General features: G+C 53.1%; 1 protein-coding gene across 7 annotated transcripts in view; it reads left to right on the plus strand.

Annotated features, from left to right (window-relative positions):
* Positions 1-7418: 7418 nt before the first annotated feature.
* The window catches only part of BEAN1 (brain expressed associated with NEDD4 1), a 39768-nt gene continuing 28031 nt past the window's right edge, over positions 7419-19155 (plus strand). For 4 of the 7 annotated variants that reach the window (XM_014854417.3, XM_044761282.2, XM_014854425.3 and 1 more), the window contains exons 1-2: positions 13546-13698; positions 16858-16964. In XM_014854417.3, the coding sequence (XP_014709903.1) occupies positions 16940-16964 (25 nt within the window). In that variant the 5' untranslated portion in view covers positions 13546-13698; positions 16858-16939. Of the gene's footprint in view, positions 7589-13545; positions 13699-16857; positions 16965-19155 lie in introns of those variants that run through there. The other 3 variants (XM_044761281.2, XM_044761284.2, XM_044761286.2) reach the window with 2 other exon arrangements.

The following is a 19155-nucleotide window of genomic DNA, read 5'->3' on the forward strand; positions in this document are numbered from 1 at the left end:
GGTCTTTGTCCTGGGTTCCTGGCACAGAGCAACTAAAACCCACATAATTTCTTGAGTGTGATGGGGGATAGGATTGTCTTTTGTTGTAATATTTGGTTTTTGTATAGAACTCCTAAGACTCTTGAAATTTCCTAAGTAATAGGAGTATCTTTTGTTATTCATACCAAGCCCTTTTGATCACACCTGAGTTTATGCTGATGAAGTGACTTAGGGTGGGGCCCCTATACAGCCTCAGGATGGCTAGGGTCACCAGAAAAACCAGTGATTACAGGGTTGAAATTTTCAACCTCACCCACTGACCTAGAGAAGAGGATATAGGTGCTGGAGGTCAAGCTGTACGAAAACTCTGGAATGAGATTTGATGAGCTTCCTGGTAGGTGAACATATCAAAGTACAGGGAGGCGGGCACACCCAGAGAGATCACCGAAGCCCCACACACTGCTCCCCACTCCTATATCATGCCCTATGTAACTCTCCCATTTGGCTGTTCCTGAGTTGTATCCTTTGTAATAAACTGGTAAACATAAATAAAATGTTTCCTTGAGTTCTGTGAGTTCCAGCAAATTATTAAAGCCACGGAGGGGATCATGGGGACCCTCCATTTATAACCAAAAGGGTAGCTTTGCGACTGGCATCTGAACTGTGGGGGAAACTTGTGGTACTGAGCCCTTAAGCTGCGGGGTCTGTGCTACCTCTGGATGGTTAACGTCAGAGTTGAACTGAGCTCTTGGACACCCACTTGGTGTCTGGAGAGTTGGAGAATTGGCTGTTGATGTGGAATACCCTCCAGACCTGCCATTCCAGTCTCCTTTCATAAGACACCACTCATTCATTCTCAACTTTGCTCCCAATATTCCAAATTACCTGTGTGCCTGGAATCAGCTGGGTCTCTCGAGAGCGACACCTCCATTGTACATAGAGTTATTCTCTCTCCTGGACCATCAACCAATCTCGTCTATCTGGTGGGATCTTAATTGAACTTTAAGCTCAACTCAAGGAGCACGACCTCAAAGTAGCCTTTTCTAACCTCTTCAGATTAAGTTAAGAGTCCTTTCTTTGTGCATGTCTGGCACAGAAAATATATTGCTCTGTGACCTTTAGGGTATACCTTTGCCTCTCCTGATGGATTGTGGGCTCCTTAAGAACAGGGACCTGGTTTTCTACAACATTTTTTTCACTGGCACACGGCAGTGTGCTGGGCCTGTAGTGGGCATCAAGAAGCATGTACAGGACGCATGGGGGACTGGATGCAGGTGGGGTAGATAAATGAGTAGATGAGTGGACAAATGGGAGTTTGTATGTAGATGGGTGAATGGAAAGGAGGTTAGGAGGAAGAATAAGTGGATGAGTGGGAGGACAGGGAGGTGGACAGATGAGAGGAAGTTTGGATAGATGGATGGACGGATGAATGGATGTCAAAGATTTTATTTAACTCATTAATTAATGAAGGAACCATAAGATCCTACACACAAGTCAAAGGAGAATCCAAAGTGCAGCTTTTGGCCCACTCTCCCACAAGATATCAATTGACCTTACCTGATAAAATTCCTTTGCATCTCAATGGACAAGAGTAGTTTGAATTACAACCAGTTTTCCATAACTTACAAAATAATAAAATAGCTCAGAGACCATGAGAGGCACAAACTCCTACAGAAACAGATAACCATGTGAGAGGTAACACCTAATTTTCAATTAGGACACCTGGTCATCTTTGCCGCCTGTTTTAAAGTGTTTCATCATCTTACCTGGTACAACTTAGCCAACTGTGCATCTCTGGAAAGTCACATTGGGGGGCCTCAGTTTCCCCGTCTGTGAAGTGGAGTGAAAGCACAAAACCCTCCAAACTCTCAGCTGAGAGCAGCTCCAGAAGGAGCGGCTTCAAGTTTTACAGATATTTCCTGCCCCTGAACTTCCTCCCTCTACTTTAGTGCCACCTCTGAGCTTGGTAGCCTCAGGAGGGCCCTGCCCCTGTCCCCACCCTCAACCAAGCACGAGCCAAAGCCTCTTCTTCACTTCCCCTTAAAACCACAGAGATATACTCAAGGGGATGGATGGATAGATGGGTGGACGGATGGACGGACTGGAAGATAGGAGGATGGATCAGTGGATAAGTGAGAGGATGGATGGAGGTGAATGAGTGGATAAATGGATAGATGATATGAGGATGGGAGAAAGGATACCTGGATTCATGGGAAGATAGAAGAGTGGATAGATGGATGGATGGAAGGATAGATGGATAAATGAATAGATGGATGGATCAATCAATTCTGATGTCTACATGCCTAAGCCTAGGGTTTGGTCCTTAGGTTGTCTTTGTGGGCTAGACTCCTCTCAGAGTTCTGCTGCCTCCCAACACCTCTTGAAATTCAACATGTATAAAATCAAACTGATATTCTTGTTCCCCAAACTGGATTCCCTTTCACTGTTCTGCTCCTCAGTGAATGACAACACCACCCATCCAGCTGCACCAACTGGAAATCTAGGCATCATCCTTGACTCCATCCACTGCCCCAACCCCTATACCCAAGACATCATCAAGTCCTGTTGACTTTACCTCTGATATATTTCTCCACCTGGTCCATCTCTCTCCATCCCCAGGGCCACCATCATTTCTTTCCTGGGCTGGTGTGATCACCACCTCTCCAGCCTCCCTGCCTCCGTTCTGTCTTGCCCGACCATCTCCCTATTACCAATAAAGCTGTCTTTTCAAAATGCAAGTCTGATTATGCCACCACTCCTCCAATATTGTTTAAAACATTCTTATGCCTTCCATGGCTCTTAAGATCAAAAGCAATCCTAGCCCCTGCCCAATTCTCCTGCCTCATCCCACACTTTGACAGGTCAGACCTCCTTCACCATTCTCTCACAGGCTTCTCACACTTGTGGCATGTCTCATTGTGGTGACTTTACATTTATCTCCGTGACCCCTTGGTTAACGTCTGTCACCTCCTCCAGGCATGAGCCCCACAAAGGAGAGACCATATCTATTTTGGGATTACTCATTTGGGGTTCAGGCAGGCTTGGGAGCAAACCTGGGTCCTGCCCCTAATTATCTATGTGACCTTAAACAAGTTACTTACCTCCATAAACCTTGCTGCACATGAACAAACGGAGAAAATACCATCCCCCTCTACAGGATATTGGGAGGATGGAATGAAATAATCCATGTTGTGTGGCTAACAGAGGGTCTGGTCTCTAGCAGGACATGTCACGACTGGACTGGGAGCAGAGCAGAAAGGTCTGCACGCAGTCCCTGCTCACCCGTCAGCCAGCTGAATCTGAAATAAGCTCTACCCTGCATACAAATCTTCAGGCAGGTCCAGACATAGGTTCCCCCAGATGGGCCTCTGGGGATAAGAGAGGAGGGGCTGCCTTCTACACTTCAGCACCGGGAGACCTCTCTCAGGGCCTTGGAAGGGTAGCTTCCCTCCTAACAGGGGACAGAGAAGGGCAGCCTGCCCCAGCCCTCCATCCAGGAAAACGGGTGATCAGGGCTTACTAAATCCCCAGAAGGGTTTAGGAACCCAGAGACCAGCCTTCTGAATGTGTCCGTGTCATTAAGTCTCTTCCTCCCTCCTGCAATCTCACCTCCATCCTCCATCTGGCACCTGGCGCCCCAGAGCCCACCCTTCTTTTCAGACAGGCCTCTTCATCACCCTCCACACCCGACCCCAAGCCCTCCCTCTGAACTGGAAAGCTTTCTGTCTTCAGGTGTCCCTCTCTAAATCCTTCCCCTGACGCCTCCCATTAAAGACAAAACTCGGGTGTAAGACCCAACTGGACACAACCGCAAGCTTACTACTGTTAACGATATGTTTTTTTAAATTACAAAGTCACGAATGTTATACAAATACAAAATGACCACGTCAAAGGTTTTAACTCATTAATTAATGAGGGAACCAAGAAGATCTTATACACAATTCAAAAAGAATCGAAGTGCAGCTTTTGGCCCACCCTCCCACAAGACATCAACTGACCTCATCTGATAAAATTCATTTGCATCTCAATGGACACGGACAGTTTGCATTACGGTCATTTTCTACAACTTACAAAATAGTAAAACAGCTCAGAGACCATGAGAGGCACAAACTCCTAGAGAAAGCAAGATCCATGTGAGAGGTAACACCTAAGACTTAATTAGAAGGACACTGGTCATCTTTGCTGCCTGTTTTAAAGTGCTTCATCATCTTACCTGGAGCCGCTTCACCAGCTGTGCACCTCTGGAAAGTCACTTAACTTTGAAGGGCCTCCGTCTCTCCGTCTGTGAAGTGGGGTGAAAACACAAAACTCTTCAAGCTCTCAGCAGAGAGCAGCTCCAGAAGGAGCAGTTCTGGTTTTACAGATATTTCCCGCCCTCAGAGCTTCCTCCCTCTGCCTCAGCACCACCTGAGCTTGGTGGCCTCAGGAGGGCCCTGGCCTTGTCCCCACCCCACACCGAGCAAGGACCAAGACCTCTTTCTCCATCTCCTCCTTATCACCACCAAGACATGTTTAAGGGGACCTTTAGCAAAAATCAGAGGGGAAGAGGAAAAATCCTTGAAACACTGGTGGGATAGGCTTTCCTCCCTCCCCTTCTTCTGTTTTTAGAGGGAGCTGTGCTCCCCACCCCCAAAGCCAAGGCAATCTGGAGAACCAGGCTCTTTGTAATGTAATTCAAGACTGAGAAGATGCTTTTGGCGTAATTCTGTACAAGGGATATCCTGAAAGATCTGATGGGTTTTTTTAACAGATATGCCACCCAGAGGCCAGAGCATCCTGAAGCACTGTCCCTCTGCCCTCCTCCACCCTTGGTATCAGAAGATTCCCCTCAGCAGCAGAACTGACAAGTTGGCCATACCCTGTGAGTGATGGGTAAGACAGAACACATTCGAGGGCAAGTCCCCATGGCTCTCAGGGCACCTCCCCGTCCTCAGATGGCACTGCATGACTTCTGGAGGCCCCTCCCTCCAGCCTCCCTACCCTGCCCTTGGCCAAGCCGACACTAAATAGCACTGTCCTTCCCTGGTGCCCAGGAGATGCCCCTCCTGCAAGTCTGACCTCATACAAGAGAAAGTCTCAAAAATATATGGACAGGCCCGCTGAAATAAAAAAGAATCACGGACATGCACAAACTTACCCATGAGGATGTTCATCGCAGTGTTGTCTAGAAGTGTGAAAAACTGGAAACAAACTAAATGCCCAGCAATAGGGGATGGGTTAAATAAAATATAGTACAAGCATCTGATGCAACAATAGGCAGCCATTAAAAGTGAGACATAGAAGAGGAGAGAGAGTCAGCAAGGTCACTCTATTTACACTACACTTGTAGAGTTATGCAATTGAAAAGAAAAAAACCCTTACTATCAACAGTGACCAGTTTTTATGTTCTCCTTTTGCCTTTTGCTATCTGACACTAACATGTATCTGTGGATGGATAGATAGATGGGTGATAGTCATAACCCCACTCCCTGAAACTAGACACAACCCCGCAGGCCCAGTGGAAACCAGTGCTGGGTTCCAGCATGGAGAACAAGCCAGGTTCGCCAGACCAGGGATGCTCCAGTGGAAGGTGGAGGGGGATGAACTCCTCGGGGCTGGAACCTTCCACAGGGACTCATTCGAAGTGAGCTGCCCCGACAAAACGCGCATACACATAATCCAGCCAAAGGGGACAGCGTATGGGTAAAACACTCAACAACCGGAATATCCATCTAGCAACATCAGCAGGTGTCTGCTCAGGGAGGTCAAGGTCACCCTTAGTAGGGTGTGCAGTGAGCACAGCCCTGGCCTGCGAGTCCTACAGCCTCCACTCCCAGCTCTCTGGTGCTGGCCTGTCTCCTCCTTTCTCTAGTCCTTTATTTGTTCATCCATAAAATCAATGCACGGGGTTGGACAAAGGCCTCTCAGGCCCCGTTTCTTGGACTCTGGGAGACGTTTCCCTTTGTTCTGGCCCCAACCCCTGCACACCACATATGCCCCCATGACAGCCCCAGATGGAACTGGAATCCTCCAGCCTTGGTCCCACCCCCTCCCACAATCTTGGGGGATGGGGTAGGCAGTGCAGGAGACAGAGGCCAGAAGAACAGTTACCAAAGGAGGCTGGGAAGTGTCCTCACCCACCAAGGCCCTAGACCACGCAGGTCCCTCTGCCCCGACCCAGGGAAGCCCAAGATAAGGGGACTGGCAGAGCTGGGGTGGAGTGAGGTTCATTTTCTCCACCAGAGCCCGCTCTGCCCCCACCCTCCCAGCAATGCCAATGGCTGCCTCGCTTCTCTTCCATGCCATCCCCACGGCTCCTCTGCTCCCCAAGTTTCATCAGCAACATGGGCGCTCTTTGTCATCGGGTTTCACTTTTGAGAACCACTTTCCAGCTGGCATCAACAACATGGGGGTTAGGAGGGAGTTACCAAGAAAGTTTATCATTAATTAATTCATGAAATTTAGAGTGCATGCTCTGTGCAGGCCCCCAAGGGTCTCCGTTGCGAGGAAAATAGGGAATAGGGAAGATTATTAATAGGGAAAATCAAATAAATGATTCCACAGATAAGTGTAGAGCACCACAACATAGCGGGTGTGCAACACACAGGAGCTCTCTTGTAAGGAAGAAAGGGAGCCCTGGGCAATGGGCTGGGCTTGTGCGAAGCCCCAAAGTAGGGTGTGAACCGAGCAGGTCCTGGAAGCCAGGAGCTCTCCTCCGAGCCGGGCCTCTCATTGGGGCAGGCATGCACCTGCCAGCGCCGGGATCTGTGCCTGAGTTTTGGGGGAAGGTGGGTACAGAGGGCACAAGGTGGAGTGAGCGGTGAAGGAAAGAGGCGCGCGGGCGGCTCAGGAGAGGAAGGCTCCTAGCGGACATCCCCACGCGCCCCAGAACTCACCTGCCGACAACTGGGAGCAGGAGGCCCCCGCTAGGCTGGTCTGCCCCTCCCAGTGGCCGTGACAGGGTTCCCCGGCCCGAGTGCCCAGCCGTGCCTCTGACCAACCTGCCTGGCTGTCCTTCTCTACACATATCGTTCGTTTGTCCTCCCTTCTCTGCACATGTCTGTCTGTCCTTCTCTGCTCCCGCCTGTCTGTCCTCACACGTCCGGCTGGCGCGCTGGCCTCCCCGCATCTCCCGGCCTCCTCGCGCGCCTGCCCCGCCTGCCGCCGTGTGGGTGTCGGGCTGGCTGAGCGCAGAGGGGCGCGGCTCGGCCCTCCCCCTGCCCGCGTCCCCCATCTCGGGAAGGACCCGGGCGGCCGCCCAGCGCCGCGGAGGCCCGGGAGGTGAGCCGCCGCCAGGGGGCCGGAGCGGGCGGCAGTGGCGTGGGCGGCGGCGCGGGGCCGGCGGGCGGCCGGGCGGCCGGGCGGGGCTGCGGCAGGGCAGGGCCGGCCCGGATCGCGGGCAGTGGGTCGGCGCGGCCAGCCCCGCCTCGCCCTCCCCGCCCCGCCCCTGCGCGCCGAGCGGACCGAGGCGGAGCGGCGCGCCCCCCGCGACGCCCGAGCCCGAGCGCAGCGGCATCCGAGCGGGAACCGGAGCGGGAGCAGGAGCCGGAGCCTGAGCGGGAACTCGAGCTGGAGCCGAAGCTGGAGCCGGCAGTGCGGCGCACGGAGTGGAGCGAGGCAGCCAAGCCGAGTAAGGGGCGTGGGGCCGGGCGGCGCGGGGGAGGGTCGGGGCGGGGGTCCCGGCCCCCGCCCCCGCGCGCTGCGGCGGCCCGGGCGCACGCACTTACCGGGGCACTCCGCGTGCCGGCAGGGTGGCCGCGCGGTCCAGAGCGGGACCGCAGCGCGCTCGGAACAGGGTCCCGCGCACTCCCGCTGCCTCCGGCCCCGCGCCCCCGGGCGGGCCGCGGGCACAGGCGCGGGCCGAGGCTGCCCCTGAGCACGCCCTCGGGCGCGGGGAAGCGGGGATCTCCCGGATTCTTGCCTGCCTCGAGTTCCACACGAGCATCCACTCCGTGTAGGGGGCCTAAGACAGACTCCCCGGCCCCGCGCCCTCGGTTTCGCGGACCCTTGCACAACCTACCCAAGAAGGGGAAACTAGGACACACTTTGGGCAGGAGATAGAACAGGAAAGCGGCTCCGGGTTTTGTGGAGTTTGAAGCTAGAATCCACCCCCCACCCGTGAGCCAGGAAGTTTGACCCTCCGACGGGCGGGTCACCAGGGCCAGGCCCCCCGCACCAGTGCCTGCCGCGGTGGCCTGTCTCAGCACCAAGGGTGGGAGGGGGCGCGTCTCCGCCGCACCTTGTCCCTCTTTGGGGCAGACTTTCCTTTGCGCGGTAAGTGGGACCCGAGGCTGAGTCCGAGGCCGCTGCTCTGGCTGGCTGCGCAGCGCCAAATGGCCCAGCCGCCCCTCCCCAAACGCCCTGGGAAGCTGGGTAGTGCCCACCCCACCCCCGGCTGACTCGCGCAGCCCTTCCTCTCTCTGCATCGGGCTCCGCGGTCTAGAGGCTGGCGCGCGAGGACCCAGATTGGCCCTCCTGATCCCACGTCGCTGCCAGCGAGGGTGGCCAGGCCCAGGCTGGGAAGGGGCGGGAACAAGTGACAGGTGTGAGAGGAAGGGGCTCCAGGAGCTTGGTCCTTGGGCTTGATCCACACAGTCCCACGGGCACACCTACCTTGAGGATCCTCCTCTGGTCTCACTCCTCAAACATCCTGACTGCTCTAGTGGCACAAGTGACTTCACCTCCCTGTGCCTCAGTGTCCCCCGCTGACAGGTAGGCAGGATGCTGTTGTGAGCAGAATGTTTAAGGGCTTAGGAACCAGAAGGTTGGCTTGGCTGACTTCCTAGCTGTGTGACCTTAGGCAAGACACTTAACCACTCTTGGGCCTCAGTTTCCCCATCTGATACATGGGGAAGGTGAGCTGGGAGGATTAAGTGAGATGATGCCTGTGGGGGTGCTAGCAATGTGCTTGAGCCAGTACTCAATTCAGGTTGGCTACAGGTGTCATTTTGTGAAGAGTCCAGCACCAGTAGATGCTGGGTCAGAGTGAGTTCCCCTGAGGTGGTGGGGACATGACCCCCTCCCTCAAGCCCCCTCCAAGCCCTTTGAATCCCCCAGGGCCTTGTTGATATCTGATTGCAATTCAGGGCCTGCCCTTTCTCGGATGTTCCCTCCTCCCCCAGCTCTCCCCTTCCTACCCACCGTCTCCATCCGGGTTGGAAAAGACGATCTGACTGGCTGTTTTCCTTTGGTCCTTGGCTGATGTCTGCTGGCCCAGCGGAGGGCTCCCCAGGTATTGCTCACACACTCGCCACACTTCCCTCCACTCGGGGCTTTGGGGGTGTGGGGAGGATTGCTTTCCCTGAGGAGCCATCAGGCAGTCAGGTGGCTTGGACATTCCAGTGGTGACAGTTGAGACAGGCAGCGGAAAGCAGCAGGGGAGCAGCCACCAGAGAAAGGAGACAGCTAGGAGTCTGAGGGATCCCAGCCCTGATCCCATGCTGACTGTGGTGTGTTCGTCTAGGCAACTGAGCCACGAGGCACCAGACGTGATGAACCTCTGGGAGGAAATGGAGCCAGTGGCTGACTGAGAGGTTAGAGCTTCAGAGCTGGAAGGGCCCAGGAAGAGATGTGGCTGGTCTGTGCAGCTGGGGCCTCAGACCCAGAGCAGAGCAGGCGAGGCCCAGTGTCTAGGGGAGGATGCTGGGATCCTTGGGGTGGCGTGGAGGGTGTAGGTCGTCAGGAGTGTTGTTGGGAAGAAAGCAAAGGTCCAGCTTGTGGACACCTGTGTTGATCCTGGCCACCTGTGGCCCAGCAGCCTAGAACAGGGAGCAAAGGAGGGGTGGGTCTGTCCACATGTTGCCCGGTGGGGACCTGGGGAGACAGAGAATGGGCTGGCTCCTTGCGGCTCCTTGAACACAGAAACTCACTCTCCTTTTCTCCCTCTGTAGCCTACCGCCTGCCCCTAGTCACCTCTTCTTCCCAAAGGAGTTAATCAGGAACTAATTAGGAGGTCTGTGTCTCCTGGTTCACACAGTATTTGAAGCAGAGCTGATAGGGAACAGCTGATGGGGCATTACTGTCGTCTTTGGGGATAATGGGTCAGACACTCAGAGGCCTGTTACCTGAAGCCTTTGCCCTGGAAGTGCTCAGAACACAGGGGAAGGGGCAGGAAGGTGTAAATCTACTCTCAGCTTCCAAAAGGGAGAAACTGAGGCCAGGAGGGCTTCTGGAGCCCCTTGACACAAAATTCTGGGCTGAGAGCATGGCTTCTTGGACTGGACTGGGTTATAGCAGTGATTCTGGGCAAGAGATTTACCTCTCAGAACTTCAATTTCCTCTTGAAGATAGGAACAATATTACACACCTCCCAGTACAGGTGTGAGGAGTGAAGAAATAATATATAGGATACATATGGCAATATCAAATGGCCCTCTCCCAGTGTCTGCATTCTGATGCATTGAACACACGCTGCTTCCCAAGCATATGCATTTTCTCTTTGAATTCCGACAGCAGCCCTCTGATTTAGGTACTATGAGTGTCCCCATTTTACAGATGAGAACACTGAGGCTTAGAACGATTCAGGGCTATCTGACTTTACTAGGTATAGAATACTTAAAACATCACTATGACTCATCAGAATTTTAAGAGCTTGTAAAATTGATAATTAGCACATTGTATCTTAGATGATATGTAATTAGTTACAGGAATGATTCCTCCATGGATAGCTTCGGTCGTCTCATGTCGATATGTTCATTGTCCAAGGGCTATAGAATTTTAGGAAACACGTTCATATTTTTTTCTATTCAGAAGTAATCAAACTGATTTAAAAGAGCAGCCCCTCCATTTATTCCTTAGCCCTCTTCTCCCCACTTTTCTCCGTAGTATTTATCACCCCCAACATCTATATATCTTATTCATTTGTTTATTGTCTGCCCTCATTAATAGAACATAAATGCCCCCAAAGAAGGGGCTTTGAACCATTTTGCTCGCTCACGATATTCCCAGAGCCTAGAGTAGTACCCAGCACTGAGCATGCTTTGCGGATTATAAAGTGTTTTACAAACACAAGGTCTATTATTGTTATTATTTTTGCCAAGTGTATAGCTTGCCTGAAAATAAAACACTCAGGTTCGTGGCAAAAACCGTTCCCTCAAAAATTTGGCAAATAGGATTTGCTCAAGTGCCAGGGAGAATTTGATGAAGGTTAAAAACAATGGCGATTATTTCCCTAACATTTTAATAAAGCTCTTTAGCAGTAAGGTGAGTTCAAAGACAAGTTAATTTTTTTAAATCTTTGCAGTAACAAACGACATGTTCAAAACCAATCAAATTAGCTTTAAAAACTTGTGATGAGTTAACTACCACTGGATTCTTCACCTGATTACTCTTTACTTTGTTAGCACAAAAGATTTTTTCAAGTCTTCATCTTCATGATTTCTTAGATTATGAAAGTAACACATGTTCATTGTAGGAAATTTGGAAAATCGTAAAAAATATAAAGAACATAAAAATCCTCCTTTAGCCCACCACTGCCCAGAGAGCACACTATCTGTGAATCCTTTAGGCTTTTTCATTTCTAATCTTTTTCTGTGTATATATGTTTTCTCTAAGGGTCTTTTTTGCTTTCACAAAATAAGGATCTTGTTGTATGCAGAGTTCTATAACCTGCTTTTTTTTATAACTGGTTTTTTTCCCTCTTAACATTATACTGAAAGTCTTCCCCTGTGTTATTAAAATTTCTTTAAAAACAGGATTTCATGGCTATATAATATTCCATTATAAGAGTGTGCCATAATTTGCTCAGCCTGTCCTCTCTTATTGCTCAACACTGGGGTTGCCTCCCAGGTTTCACTGCTATAAATAATGCTTGTCAGTGTCCCCTTGGGGTTTTCTGAGCCTTAAATCAGGCTTCTCCACACACTTGGTCAGGACATTCTGGCCAGTTTGCAGATGGACTAGTTTATGTGGTTAGACAGTAAATTAAGCCTTAGAGGTTGATGGGGTCTCCTTAGGGCCATGGTGGCAGTGGGGAAGGAGGTGGCAGCTGATCCTGTAGAGGGCTACTCCAGGTAAATTAAGGCAACAGGAGACCCAGTAATCTCCAGGTGCATCCCAAGCAGCCTAGGGGCACACACATGTGGCCAGATGTTGCATGGAGACACAAGGCCTCTTTGCCTCAGAGGCTGCCCCACACCTGGATCCCTTTTCTAAGATTGGGACCAAGTTACCTGTTTGCAAACCTGTGTCCCCTGCCCATCTCTCTGCCACTCTTCTCTCTCTCTTCCCCACTCCTGAGTCCATTCATTCCATCATCCAAGCATATGACAAACATTTAATGACATTTATCCACACTTGCCAAGGAATGTTCTTCTCCCTTGGAAAAGTCACCAGCTGGGTCCCAGCCTCACCTGACCTTCCTTCAGAAGAGAAAGGTTTTCTTTCCCCCGGGGACCCCCAGCTGCAGCCCCTAGAGTTAGCCTCTGCCTAGCCCTCCAATGGAACCCTTTCAAGATTAATGTGTCTAAGAAAAGTCCCTGGAATTTCTCACTTTCTTCAGGTTCTGGGCAACCACATGCACAGGCTCCTGGAAGCCCTGTGAGATGGCATCATTCATTCATTCAGTAAATAGTCCCTGAGCATTCACTGTGGCCACCACAGGGAAGCAGTCGTTGTCTGGGCTGTCTAGACCTGGAGTACCACCTCCCCCATCTCAGCAAGGGCCCCATTTCTCCACCATCCCCCCGTCTCCCAAGCAGACACAGCGAGTCATCCTCGAGCCCTCCCTCTTCTCGCCTTCTACGTCTGCCCCATCTGTCCCGCTTCTTAAGGATCCCCGACATAGCCCGCTCTGCTCCTCAGACCCACTCAGCATGTTCCTGCGCGGCGTTTGCACGCTCTGCTCTCTCTACCTAGAGTCCCCTTCTCCGGGCTCTCCACTCAGACAGCGCCCTCCCTCCGTCTTTGCTTATAGGTCGCCTTCTCATCAAGGCCTCTGCAGCTGCCGCATCTACGTGTTCCATCTCCGCCCACACTCTGCCTCTGGTCCTTCCCTTGCTGTTACCTAACCAACTCGACCATTACGTTGTGTTGCCACCTCCAGCAAGGAAGCTCCCTGAGGACAGGCCTGTCAATGTTTGCCCCACCCATCCATCCCCAACACCCAAAATCTGGTACACAAAGGACTTTCAAGAAATACTTGGTGAACCAATGAACGCAGCCTCTCGCCCTTTTCTTCCGTCGCTATCGCCTTCATTGAGCCCCATCATCTCTGGCCTCAGCCTCCCATGCTCCCCGCCCTTCTGCCTCCTGCCGCCCGCACCTGGTCCACCCTCTACTCTGAGACCAGGGAGACCTTCCTAAAAGGATGAAAGCTGACTATGTTGCTCCCTGGCTTAAAATCCTCCAAAGGGCAGTCTTGGGGCAGGGAGCTCACTACCTCACGGGGCTTCCTAAATGTCTCTGAGTTTCAACGTTGTCATCTGTAAAATGGGGGATTGTTTTGCGATCCCATGAGCCCGCGGTACGTGGCCGCGGTGAGCTGGCGCTCCGCAGGCGTCAGGACATCACGTGGCCTCTCCCACAGGCCAGCCCACCCCTGCAGCCCCTCGCTGTCCGCTGTCTGCAGCCGGCAGGCTGAACCCTCCCCTCTGTCTGCCGCGCATGCGCCGAGCCGCCCCTTGCATGCCGCCTCCGCGGAGCCCGGCTCGCCGTGCCAGGACCCCTGAGCGCGGGGCTGCCCCCCTTAACCACACCCTCAGCTGCCCAGGTGTGAGTGTCGCAGCGGACCCCAGCGTGGAGGTATTCCGGGAGTGGGACGTGATGCGGAGTGGGTGTGACGTGGACTTGTCGCACACCGTTCGGCCACCTCGGGGTACCGTCGCCCGCCCTCCAGTTCGTAGCCAGACAGTCCAGTCGGAGATGAGTCACAGGCAGGAACGCGCCTGGCCTCGGATGCTGGGCTCGGAGAGGGGCGGGCGGGGGCAGGCGTGACCTCTCCCCAACCCCCACCCCTACGTCCCTGCTCCGGATCTCCAGCCCGTCTGTGCCTGACCTGTCCACCCACTGCCCCCACCACTGTATCCTTACAGCAGCTCTGGGCACACGTGGGGAGACCGGGGTGGGCACTCGCTCACACGGAGACTCGACATCCAGCTTGTCTGGATGACCCCAACAGAAGCTCCACCCAAGCAGAGGGTCTGATGCCACCAGGAAATGGGTTTCCGGTCGGTCTTCGCGCTAAATCCTCAAGTGGGGGAGGGGAAGAGGAAACAGACAGGTTGAGAATTCTGTTTTAGGATCCAGAAAGTCGCTCCTCGTGTTTTCCAAGGGTTTTGTGGTGGTAAATTCCAAGGGTAGGTGGTTGGTAAATGTTTGAATAAACCGATGCAAGCTAGGGATGCTGGGAGAATGCAGCTGGAGGAAGGTGCGTGTGAAATGCTGATGGAGTTACACAATGCGGGCAATGGTACCCCTAGCTACCATCAGCGTCATTGTCGCCAACGATGTCGGGGAGCACCTCAGCTGTTTACACGGGCGTCCTTCTCTTCAGGATGTTGAGCATCGTTAAAAGGCAGCCTCAGCATGGAAATCGTGCGTTAGCGTCGGGCCAAGGTGGATTTGTTCTAGATTTTCCACGTACATTTCAATGTCCCCTCAGTACCCAATCCTGAGCGAGTTACCAGAGGCCACGGGCCCTCCCTACCATCAAGGAGCTAATAATCTAGAACAAGCTAGACCTGTAGTTGTCCTGGAAGGATGTCCAGGTAATGTGGAAGCACAGCCAGAGTGACTGTTCTGTCTCCGGGAATCACTGGCCTTCACTGAAGAGGTTTCTTGAGCTGTGTGTTGACAGCTAAATAGGAATTTGCCAGGAGGAGAGGGAAGAAATAGCATGCCAGGGAGAGAGAACAGCCCCCAAGTGTTAGGAAGTCCAGGAAGCAGACCAACCGGAGCACCAGGGTGTCAGATCTCTGTGGGGTGTTCCTGGTTGTAACTAGAGAGGTAGGCAGGGCCCAAGGGCTGTGGAGGTTGGGGTAGAAGCTAGGACATTTTCCTGAGGGCACTGGGGAGCTACAGAAGGGTTTTAAGCCAGGGAGTGATGTGATCCATTTTGCCTTTAAGGAAGATCTTTCTGGAAGCAACGCGAGAAATGACCTGTCAGCCCACTTTATCCTCCTCCAGGTGCACACGCAACCACGGTGCACACGGGCACACCCACACACGTGACCGCAGACACATGTACGCACATGTATTTTTAGAAAGCATAGATCCCAGGTCCTGAGATTTTTTTGTGAATTTTCTGGTGTGAAATCACAGTTCCCCACACAGCCTGCCACACCCGGGAGACGTCTCCACCAGGCCTGGGGAGATCACAGCCTACCCTCACTTCCCCCGTCACAGCTCTCGAGTTGGTTTCTAGGAGGACTGAGAGTGGATGTCAGGCCAGCCCTGGGGGTTTCACAACAGGTGACGTGTTCTTACCTTGCTTCCCCGGTGAAGACACTGCAGCTCAGAGAGGTGAAGAGCTTTGCCCAAAGTCACACTGCTAGGAAGCGGCAGAGCTGATATCAGCACTCAGGGACTGGACTTCTGAGCCGGGCTCTCCAAAGATAGGTCTTTGACTCATTTATTAAATAGAAAAGCCAGTTATTAGCCAGTGCCGTTTGGTGAATGGGCCCCATCAAAACATGAGACCCATTTGGAGGAAAAAATATATAATAAAAGGGACCCCTGGGGGAAACAAGGATGGGAACCTCTGGCCTGCCTCTTACAGGAAAGTTCTGTTCGTGATGTCATCCCTGGCATCGGGGAAGCCGTCTGCCTCCTGAGGTCTGAAGGGGACGGGCTTTTCTCCTGTTGGCTGGTAGCTGCCAGCTTTCTCCTGCAAGAGCCCTCGGGGCTCCCCATCCGTGGTCCTTGCCCAGCAACCCCAAAGGTGCAGTTTGGCTTCTGGAAGTCAAGTGACCACACTCCCTGGGAGATGAGAACTGTGTCTCCCTGCTGTTCCCACAGCCTCGGTCCCTTTCGGGCTAAGGAGGGGACTGAAGCAGCTCAGGTCCTGAGCAGCACGGGAGGATGGGTTGCTTTCTGAAAATGTTTCCTCCGTTGCAGATGGCGATTAGAGTGACCTGTACTCCCTTGCTCCACAGACATCACACCAAGTTCATCTGAGGGGTGGAGGGGGAGTTGGGGAAGAGACATTTTCATCCTCTAGGCCTTCATTTCTGAGTTAGTAATTTAACATGTTAAGTATCTTCTAAGGGAGTGTGCTGGCTGACAGTGTGGGCTTTGGAGTCAAACAAACCTGGCTTCTAGTCCCAGCCTGTAATTAGAAGCTGTGTGACCTTGGAAAAGCTACATAACCTCTCTGAACCTCAACTTCCTTATTTATAAAATGAGAATGAATAGAGCATCCTTCTCTTAAAGTCGTTGGGACAATAGTAATAATAATATGGTTTGAACTAGGCATCTATGAACACCCTTCTAAAGCCAGCTGTGGGATATTGAACTGGCCCCTCACCCTCTTCAGGCCTCAGTTTCCCCTTCTGTGAAATGAGAATATTGGGCTGATCTTTAAGGGTCCTTCTAGTCCCGATAGTCATAAGATGCTTGGGATGTCATGGTCCCTTGTGGTTGTCCGAGGCAGTGGGATCTCGTGGGTTCATGAGACAGAACTCTGTGGCATCTCTCATTCCCATTCAGGGGTCCACCCAGGAGAGAGATGCCCCCCTCCACCCACGACGGGGACCCCAGTACAAATGTGCCCTACCCCTGCGCCGGCCCCTCCATATTCCGTGGCCCAGAGCTCCCCCAGGCCCCTGCCCGGACTGGAAACATGCTCTCAAAGTCACCATCCTCTCCCCCGAGGTTGACAGCCCAGGGGACACGAGTGCCCAGCCTGCAGGGTCGGGGTGCCGCCCGGGCGCCCCCATCACCTGCCTGTTTGTGTCTCTGCAGGTGAGCGGAGAGTCCTTTCCTTCGAGGAGTCAGAGCTGTACACGTGGGCAGGCTGGCTCCGCTGTTCTGCTCCAAGGATTACATGTCCTTCAAACGCCCCTGCCCCTGTAAGTCTCCCCCTCCCCCGCAAACTTCCGTGGCGCGGGGCCAGGCGAGGGCAGAGCCTGGAGTCGGGCTTGCAGAGAATGTCTCTAGGATGTTGGGCCAAAGAGCTCCACGGGTCTGATCAGGGGCTGATGTGATATGACGGGTGGAGGGCAACACAGAAGACCACTGACGTCTGCAGGAGACGTTTTGCCAATCCTTCTGTACCAGCACTTCCCAAAGTGTGGATTGGGGTTCCTCCCAGAGATATTAATGGGGTTGCTTTAAAAAAAAAATTTCATGGCCAAATGAGTGTGGGAAATGCTAAGTGAGACAAGTTAAATTCTGCTACTGCAGGACTTTTCAGAGCCTTTAATGTAGTAATGTGTGTTGTGAGGCTCCCACAGGAAAGAGATAGCCTAGTGGTCTTCACAGACTTAACTGACCACAAGGACGTCTCACGGGATCAGTGCCCCATAGAACACACTCCTTTGAGTTGTCTGTCCTGAGGAAACCCTTCCCGGAGCATGCCCACCATGAAGCCCCTCATTTACTAATTCATTTCCTCTAATGAAGCCATTACGTGATGTTGCACATAACATTCTTCTCATGGCTCCCTGATGCCCACAAGTCCAGGCGATGGACTCAGTCAGGAGCCCCCCTCGGGCTCAAGGCTGCAGCCCCCTTTGGCTGATTCCTCTAGTCTCCACCAGCCCTACCTTCACCAACTCATGCTACCACCCTAACCCCTGGGTACCCTTCACATCTCTCCATGGCAACCACCTTCCTCCTCCCGTGATGTCCCCTGAGCCCACCAAAACCAGCATCACTTGCTGAACTTTGGGAGGACATGCTTAACCTCCCTATCCCTTCTCCTTGATGAGTTGGGACTGTGAGTCTGTGTGAAATCAGGACCCCACCTTAGACCCCCTTTATCCCCTTGTCATCTCCCCTCTCCCACGCTCCTCTGGCGAATGCCTCACCCCGACTCACCAGTGTCTGTTCAGATTCGTACCATCGGTTGCATGTCATGCATCTTGGGCTTGGGGGGGCCTCTCTTCCAAATAGTCAAAACCCCAATTAATAAATCTTTGAACATCAAGGGGCTGCTGCAGTGAGGGGTAGGGGGAGCTGGCACATCCCGTCTGGGTGGGATGACGACCAGGCATGCTGGGGACTAAGGTGGCAGGGCGGTTCATTGTGCGAAGAGTGGTGTTTGGGGGGGGTGGCTGCTGGCTGCCGTGGGTAGCCAAGGAGGGCACAGGTTAGAGCTAATAGGAGCATTTCTGATGGATAGTACAAGCTTGATACGCTATTGTTACTGTTGTCACTGTGGCTGCTGTTCTGGCTAATCAGGAAATCAAAGCCCAGGTCCCAGGTGGGTGAGAAGGGTGCCATCAGAGCACGTTGGAGCCCAGGGACACAGCCCCACAGAGGGCTGGGGTGGTCGTGTCCTCACCCCTATGAACAGCTGGGGTGGAAAAGGCTGGGGCTGATGAGTGTGGAGGGCTTTCCAGAACCTTCCAGGGTCAAGCCAGGCCCTTTGGAGCCCTGTCTGTCTGCAGTAATAGAGGCCATGGCCCCAGGACAGCCCTCTGCATATGTACCTCTTGAGGACTCCAGGGTGTGGTCATCAATATTCTGGGCTGTTCAGAAGCAATTCCTGCACATCTCTGAAGTGCCCCCTCCCACTACAGGCCTGGTGCCTGGCATGCAGTAGGCATTCAGTAAATGTTTGTTGAGTGAATAAATGTATGGTCGAACGCTCTGGATGAGGAGCTGGAGGCAGTGGATCGGGGGGAAGTTGAAGCTCCTGACTTTGCCACCAGATTCTCTCTGGGGCTTTGGCCAGCCAGCCCTCATCTCTAAAACAAAGGGTAGTCAGCCCGATGGTTCCAGGAGCTCAGAGCTGTTGTGAGGCTCCTAGGAGGGTGAGAGGAGCCCAGGCAGGCAGAGCCCCAGGCACCCCCCCCTCCCTTCCCCCACCTGTTGCTTCAGCCAGAGCAGCTCTGCTTGTATCCATATCCAGGCTGGGGTCTGCTGAGGTTTCATTGAGAGAAGGGGACCCAGGCAGTGGCAGGCCGGGGGCTGTGGGGCTGTCCCAGCTCACCCCTTCCTCCATCTTTCTCCTCCTCTGCTGGGGTTTCTCATGTTGTCCGGTCCAGCTCCTCCCCTTTTCTCCGAACTTGTCTGAGAAGTGCTCACTGTCCCCCA

The sequence above is a fragment of the Equus asinus genome, chromosome 28 (assembly GCF_041296235.1).
Source record: "Equus asinus isolate D_3611 breed Donkey chromosome 28, EquAss-T2T_v2, whole genome shotgun sequence".
Classification (NCBI taxonomy): domain Eukaryota; kingdom Metazoa; phylum Chordata; class Mammalia; order Perissodactyla; family Equidae; genus Equus; species Equus asinus.